At 46.7% G+C, this 8,081-nt stretch overlaps 1 protein-coding gene across 2 annotated transcripts; it reads right to left on the bottom strand.

Moving 5' to 3' along the window:
* Positions 1–2,514: 2,514 nt before the first annotated feature.
* Positions 2,515–6,467, bottom strand: LOC137230392 (serum amyloid A-2 protein-like). 2 transcript variants are annotated; one of them, XM_067749699.1, is made up of 4 exons: positions 6,317–6,467; positions 5,644–5,738; positions 3,189–3,327; positions 2,515–2,798 (listed from the first exon to the last, which is right to left on the bottom strand). In XM_067749699.1, the coding sequence occupies exons 2-4, from the start codon at positions 5,732–5,734 to the stop codon at positions 2,636–2,638; spliced, it is 393 nt and encodes a 130-aa protein (XP_067605800.1). In that variant the 5' UTR covers positions 5,735–5,738; positions 6,317–6,467; the 3' UTR covers positions 2,515–2,635. The 2 variants fall into 2 exon arrangements, with proteins under 2 accessions (XP_067605800.1, XP_067605801.1); XM_067749700.1 differs by having other exon boundaries at positions 5,644–5,735; positions 6,317–6,385.
* Between the last annotated feature and the right edge of the window lie 1,614 nt (positions 6,468–8,081).

Raw genomic sequence — 8,081 nt, 5'->3', positions numbered from 1 at the left:
AAGGAGGGAGAGGACAACTGTGCTGAGCATGGCTCAGAGGCCTCCTGATAGGAGGAGAGAAACATGTCAGTTGTTTTGGCAACATGGAGGTCAGTGGTGACCAGAGCTGTTTTGCTGAGTGGTGGGGACAGAGGACAGGCTGGTGTGGGTTCAAGTGTGAGTCAGAAGCGAGGAATCAGAAAGTGCAGATGGGCAGGTTTTCAACAAGTCTGACTATAAAGAGGAAGAGGAAAACGTGCAAGAGTGAAGAGTGATGTGGATTGAACTCAGGGTTTTCAATGTGGTGATTTATTGGGAAAGCTGTTACTGACTGTCTGGACTCTGCAAGGTTTTGCCCATGTGAGGAACAAGCACATTTTCCTCCCTGGTGTGAGTGTCACTGCGTGTCCTGTGCAAGAGAAGAGCACCACAGGAGCTGGGCAGAAGGAAAGCACAAACCAGGAAGTGTTTGTGTCCTACAACGTCCCTCCTGCGCCCTGAAAGGACAGAGATTAACACTGTGCCCAGCTGGCACAGGAGAAATGTTTACCAGTTCCAGTATCACAAGCGGGCAAAAGAAGGGTGGACGTGGAGCTCAGAGTAAATAAACTGATAACCGGCACACACTTCTACTCTGAAAGTGGGATTCAGGAGCACTCCTAAGGGGAGACGATTCATGATGAAATGATCCCTGTAGGGGAAAGACAAGTTTAACTTCCTTGTCAAGGAGGAAGAAAAAGTGTGTCTGTAAGGTAGTTAGTCACAGGAGAACTTTCTCATACAGTTCCCATCAGAAGGCACTGTCAGAGGTGTACGTAGAGGCTGTGTCTCAGAAAAGTGAGTCTGACAAAATAAAGCAGGAGCAGGGCAACCGGGATTAGGGAGAGTGTGGTGGCAGATTGGCTGGCAAGAACAGGCTCAAAGCACTGCTGAGTTTAGGGCTCTAGTGGTAAAGTCTCAACAGACCCCAGGTTGTAAGGAGACTCCTATTATGAGAATGTTCACTATTAGATTTCTATCCCAGGAACTGAAGGTATAGAATTTGCAAAATGAGGGGAAAGAAAGGAAAAGTAGGAGAAAGGATGACTTGAAAGTTTAGATAAAGCAAGTTCTCCAAATTATTGTAAATAGGAAAAATTTAATAATCAGCCTTTTTATTACTTGAAATAAAAGTTGGATACAGAAGTCTATTCACCATTCTTTTTTCTTTTTTTTTTTGGGCTGCTTTGGGTCTTCGTTGTTGCACGCGGGCTTTCTCTAGTTGCGGCGAGCGGGGGCTACTCTTCGTTGCGGTGCGTGGGCTTCTCATTGCGGTGGCTTCTCTTGCTGTGGAGCACGGGCTCTAGGCGCGCGGGCTTCTGTAGTTGTGGCGTGTGGGATCAGCAGTTGTGGCTCGTGGGCTCTAGAGCGCAGGCTCGGTAGTTGTGGTGCACAAGCTTAGTTGCTTTGCGACATGTGGGATCTTCCCGGACTAGGGCTCGAACCCGTGTCCCCTGCATTGGCAGGTGGATTCTTAACCACTGTGCCACCACAGAAGCCCCTGTTCCCCACTCTTTAAAGTGTTAGATCATTTTACTTCTTGGAATCTGTAATCTGAAAAAACCAAACACCAAAACCAAATTTTTATCCAAGGAAGAAGGTTATTGGTTTCTCTAGGAATTTGTGATTTATAGAGTCACTCATAATTCCTCTAACAGGCCCAAACCCCTTTTATTAGACACTGTTTTCCTCAGTAAGAAGTAACATGCTGGGACTTCCGTGGCAGTCCAGTGGTTAAGACTTGGAGCTCTCACTGCCGTGGGCCTGGGTTCAATCCCTGGGGGGAGAACTAAGATCCCACAAGCCATGCGGCATGACTGGAAAAAGAGTAACATGCTGCTGGCTTTCCTCTGTTGGGAAGGGTCCAGGGAGGGAAAATGACTTCTTCTCAAGGACCTGATACATATCCAATGCAATACAAAACCTCCTGATACTTAATCTTGATGGCGTCCCTATGCCTCCGTTTCTGGACATGTTTATTCCTGGACACTTGCATCAGGCAAGGAATATAGAGTGAAGGGAGACAGCGTTGGAGGCACTTCTGGATGGCACAGACAGAAATTGGTTCATAGATGGATTTGTAGGTGTTGCTGAGAAATGAACAGAAGATCAAGGTGCAGCTGCTGGAGCAGGATTCCACGATCCAGTCGTCCCGAGGCTGTGTCCCCTGCCCGCACACAGACACCACTGAGGACGCACTAAGGGCACTAGACCCCAGGGCAGAGAAGCTGACAGGACCCAACTGCCAGGGAGTGAAGAGGCCTGAATACAGAAGGGCCTAGAAAGAGCACCACAGTAACCAGAGGGGCCTGGAGGGGAGCGGGTCTGATTAGGGGAAGGGGTGGAGCAGGGTGTCTGCCCTGTATGATGCTGAGATTGTGGCCCCGACACCCAAGACACAGGCACAGACTCGGTCTTCATGTGGGTGTCCAGCCATCACCCCTTGGGAACAAACAGGCTGTCCTTATATCAAAGAATAATACACGGTTTTCAACATTCAATCTCTTAAGCATTTATTAGATCTGCTGGCTTCTGTGGACAGAGAACTCACAAGCTCAGCGTCCCTGCCCTTGGGGGCTCACAGCCCCGTCGTCTCCTGAGCAGAGTGAGAGGCAGCTCAGTACTTGTCGGGCAGGCCAGGAGGTCGGAAGTAATTGGGGTCTTTGCCGCTCCGGCCCCATTCATTGGCAAACTGGTCGGCCTCCGAGTCCTCCCGTCCGTGGCCACTGTCTCCATGCTTAAAAAGGTCTGTGACTCTCTGACTATTCTCCCTGGCATCGCTGGAATGGAGGAGGGCAGGTAGGGGATTACTCCAGGGCTGACGAGCAACAGCCCACCCTCCCCATCTCTCCTCTTTCCAAGGAATCGAGGACTCTGACAGGAGCTAGGAAAGAGGGAATGAAGCCTGAGGCTGCCCGGGCTCAGCCCACCTCAGCCCTGCGGGTCCCCTTATGCTGGGTGAACAGCACCCATGGGGGAGGCTTGGGAATCGTCTGTCCCACCAGCCTTGCTCTGCTCTTCAGCCACTCAGACCCCACACAGGACACAGAGGGTGAGGGTGGATAAGAGGAGGAGAGGCCACAGCCCTACAGGAAGTTCTCCAGGGCTTGGCCCCTCCTGGCTGTCCGAGGCTCTCACACCCATCCCTGCATCCTCAGGGCCCCTGGTACCTGATCACTTTAGCAGCCCAGGCGCCCCCAGGTCCCCTTTTGGCAGCGTCATAGTTGCCCCGGGCGTGGAAGTACTTGTCGGAATTTTTGTAATTGGCTTCTCTCATGTCAGAGTAGGCTCGCCACATGTCTTTAGCCCCTGGCAGGAAAAGAAAGTGATGATATGAACATGATCACGTCTGAGCAAAATAGAGAAAGAAAACATTTTCCTCCCACTGGGTCCAGATTTCAGTCTTTGACTAAGCCCTTGGAGATTATTATATTGGCTTGAAATGAATATTCCTTTACTTTTCACTTCCCTGGGTTAATGTTATGAGAATCATACGTGGTGCAAGTTTTACTCTGTTTGATTCCATCTTAAGTCTGTTGGTACTTCGTTTTTGGTTGTGTGTGATGCGTGTGAAGAGGAGGTCGGATGCTCTTTAAGGGATGTTTGGTTGTACAATGGACCTCTACCTGGAAAGATACAGGAAACCCTCTGACCAGAGGTTGAGAATAAAGGCGATTCTGAGGGAGGTTGCAGACATAGGATGCTCCCAACCTAGTCAAGGGGAGAAATCCATCCCTGTGGACAAAGTGAGGACAACTCGGTCCTGAGTACATCTGAAAGTCCGGGGCATATTTGGACCTGGCCAACTGTCAAAATTCAATCAGCAGGTGATAAACGTGAGTTCCTTAAGACAGTTTTGAAGAAACAGGGTAATCAGATGCAGAAAAAGGGCAACTGACACGCCAGCTCTAAATAAATTTCAGTGTCCTCTCCAATAAAATAGAGGAGTATTGCCTCCCTCAGAGTGGTTACACAGAAGAACTGAGGAAATACAGGTTTAACGGCTAAAACTTTGTAGGTGCTCAGTATACTATGACCTCTCTCCTCCTTAGGAAGAGTGGGACAAAAAAAGAAAAAGAATGAAGATGCAGAGCAGGGAGTTATGGACAGAAGGACTCTGATCAGCTAGAATTAAATGGCAAAGTTAAAAAAAAAACTTATCAAGACAAAGAGAAAAATCCAATGTAGAGTTATAATCAGGGTTTATATGATGACTCTATGAGAAAACTTATCTTCATATTATATATTTGTCATGTTTGGCATTTGGAAAGATAGTTTTGTTGAGAGTTATGACATTCCTACTATATTTATTCCCACTGAGTTACTGATTTAAATAGATCCTTGAAGTCCAGACTTTCTTAAAAAGTATTTCCAAATTGCCTGGCATATCTTCTCACCTAAGGTCAGCAAAACCAGAGGTACTGTGCACACGTCAGTGTGCATAAATATCAACTGGGGTGCTTAATAAAGGCCAGATTTCCAGTCTCAACCCCTGGGATTGTGATTCAAGGGAAGGGTTGTGTGTGGCCCCAGGCACCTGCATTCCACAAAGCACCCCAGACCACGGGTGATTCTCATGCACGTGGCCCTAGAACAGCCCTTTGAAAAACACTGACCTAAGGGATGAAAAAATATTTTTAGCTGGGTCTGTGAGAATTTAGATAGAATGGCCAGCAAACTCTTAAAACAATTATTCAGTAACTATCACAGAAAAATAATAACACAAAATAATTTTGTGAAATAAACAAATTTTTGCTACTTCACTCTGGCTAGTGAGGTACATATCTCTTGCTATCAGTTTCTGGCCAGGTCTCAGCCTCAGTAGAACCATTGTCAAGGTAATTCATTGTGCCATTTATGGTGGGGAGAGGAGCTCTATCAAGTTGCCTTCTAGAGGCACCACATCCCCACTATTTGCCATTTGCTCAGATACAGAGCAGGACATGTGTTCACAAATCCCTCACTCTCCCACGTGTACTCTTGTCTGGGAGGCATAGAATACCTCGGTTAATAGCAAGGTCTGGGGGAGCTCAGTGTCTTGGGTTAAATCCCGCTCTGCTGGAGGACTTTGTTAGGTGTCTTAATTTCTTGGTGCCTCAGTTTCTCTGGTAAGGGATAATGGTACCAACATTGCAGGACTAAAGGATTAAAACCTGAGGATGACAAGGAGTTCACTCATGCATGCGAAGCTCTTAGAACAGTGCCTAGCAGGTATTAAAAGCTCAGGTATTTTAGTTATAATTATTAAGTGGATGGGGAGGGTGAACATTCCCCACCCATTTAATGCACCCATTTCATGGTACCTGAGACTTGGAAATGAGCCATCCCTAGTTGCCCACGAGGGGGCAGCAGAGCCCCACTTGTATTTAGGGAACATGCACCTCCTGAATCCAGATCTCTTCCTCACTCCTGCTGAAAGTTGGGGCCCAAACTCTATGTGACCTCGGGCTTGGGAATCCCAAGGGTGCAAAGCTGGTCAGAAAAACCTGGGGAAGTGCTACCACGGAAACCAAGCTCCTTTTTTTCCCTCTTATGGTCTTTGCCCTGTGGGGATGTGACCTCTGCTCCAGTGAATCCTGGGAGCTGCAGATGCATCCTTCCCCTGACCCATCCTTTGATCCTTACCTTGACCAGCTTCCTTGAGGAATGTACCCCATCTCTGGCTGCTGACGCCCAGGATCAGGAAGCAGAAAATGATGCCCGTGGAAAGCTTCATCCTGCTGCAGGGAGATGAGCAGACACAAACAAGGATGACAGGTCTGGGTTTTTGTTCTTGTTTTTGTTTTGTAATGTGCATACACCCTTGCATTCCAAAAATAAACTCCACTGAATTTTATCTCAATATATAGCCGATAGACAGATAGCATTACAGAGGATCCAGTTCTCATTTCCGTGTGTCTCATTGGAATCCCAATGATTTCCTGTGTGAGGGATTGCAACGGGCTTTTAGTATAAACCATTTCCAGTCCGGTCATCCCCTATCAGCCCTGAAACCCAGCTGCACAGCAAGTTTCCCAAAGGCATGAGGAGTCTGGGCACTATACCTCTCTGTAATATGAGATGAGGTAAACAAGGCACAAGCATTTACAAATGCTTGCTCTGCCTATCACTGACTTCACACAGAAACAGCATATGGAACCCCTACCCCCCCCCCCCCAAAGTATTCACAGCTGGTGAATTCTGATTGTCAGAATAGTGGATTCAGGAAGGAAGCAGAGGGCTGGGCTGCAGCACAAGAATGCTGGTGAAGAGAGAGAATCTCCAAAGAGGAAAAGTTTGGAAAGTTCTAGCACCTCACCTTTGGCTGTGCCTGCCTGCTGAGGCTCCTGGCAAAGCTGAGCTGCCTGTGCTGCCTGCCTGGGAGATGGAGCTGGTGCTTTATATATTGACACTTGGCTAGAGGAGCAAATGAGAAGACAGGTTTGAACCAAAAGAAAAAAAACCAAACAGGAAAGAAAGAGATTTGGGAAATTCCTCTTGACAGCATTTCAAAACAGCAGCGTTATTCTTCACACACATCTAATTCTCCTGGATTGTGCAATCTGGCAGGTTTCAAGAGCGTAGCAAGTTGGGCTGCTTCTGTCTGTTTCCAGTATCACTCCTGGTGGGGAAGGGTGTTTTTCCCCACACAATAATGTACTGACATTTTCTATGAAGGGTAATCAATATTAGAAAAAGAGAGTTGATTGCCTAAAGAATGTGAGGATACAGGGCAAAAGGAAGAGCAGTACGGGGCCATTGCAAGGGACAGCTCAGGATGAAGCTGGGACCCCAGGGTACAGGAGACAGAAAGGAAGGAGATAGAAACCCAGGAAACCTGCGGGTGTAAGTCATCAGGAGGCAGAAGCGCATCGGGGGCGGGAAGGTGGTAGAATGCTCATCGAGCTCGGTTTGCCGGTCTTTAAGTGGTCGCGCCCCCTTGGAGAACGCGACCAGAAGGCAAGGCGGTCCCGGGCTCTCTAGCTTCGTGGTGATTGTAAAGTGCAGACCACTTGCCACGGAACATAGTTGAAACAGAAAATAGGAAGATGGCAGCAAACCCTTCAGGACAAGAGCATTAAAAATTAACCCCAGAGATAGCCTCATCTACCAGAGGGCAGACAGCAGAAGCAAGAAGAACTACAATCCTGTAGCCTGTGGAACAAAAACCACATTCACAGAAATATAGACAAGATGAAAAGGCAGAGGGCTATGTACCAGATGAAGGAACAAGATAAAACCCCAGAAAAACAACTAAATGAAGTGGAGACAGGCAACTTTCCAAAAAAAGAATGCAGAATAATGATAGTGAAGATGATCCAGGACCTCAGAAAAAGAATGGAGGCAAAGATTGAGAAGATGCAAGAAATGTTTAACAAAGACCTAGAAGAATTAAAGAACAAAGAAACAGAGATGAACAATATAATAACTGAAATGAAAACTACACTAGAAGGAATCAATAGCAGAATAACTGAGGCAGAAGAACAGATAAGTGACCTGGAAGACAGAATGGTGGAATTCACTGCGGCAAAACAGAATAAAGAAAAAAGAATGAAAAGAAATGAAGGCAGCCTAAGAGACCTCTGGGACAACATTGAACACAACAACATTTGCATTATAGGGGTCCCAGAAGGAGAAGAGAGAGAGAAAGGACCTGAGAAAATATTTGAAGAGATTATAGTCAAAAACTTCCCTAACATGGGAAAGGAAATAGCCACCTAAGTCCAGGAAACGCAGTGAGTCCCATACAGGATAAACCCAAGGAGAAACACGCCGAGACACACAGTAATCAAATTGGCAAAATTAAAGACAAAGAAAAATTATTGAAAGCAGCAAGGGAAAAACGACAAATAACATACAAGGGAACTCCCATAAGGTTAACAGCTGATTTCTCAGCAGAAATTCTACAAGCCAGAAGGGAGTGGCATGATATACTTAAAGTGATGAAAGGGAAGAACCTACAACCAAGATTACTCTACCCAGCAAGGATCTCATTCAGATTGGATGGAGAAATCAAAAGCTTTACAGACAAGCAAAAGCTAAGAGAATTCAGCACCACCAAACCAGCTCTACAACAAATGCTA

This window comes from Pseudorca crassidens, chromosome 9 (genome assembly GCF_039906515.1).
Source record: "Pseudorca crassidens isolate mPseCra1 chromosome 9, mPseCra1.hap1, whole genome shotgun sequence".
Classification (NCBI taxonomy): Eukaryota; Metazoa; Chordata; class Mammalia; order Artiodactyla; family Delphinidae; genus Pseudorca; species Pseudorca crassidens.
This window is presented reverse-complemented; position numbering and strand designations above follow the sequence as displayed.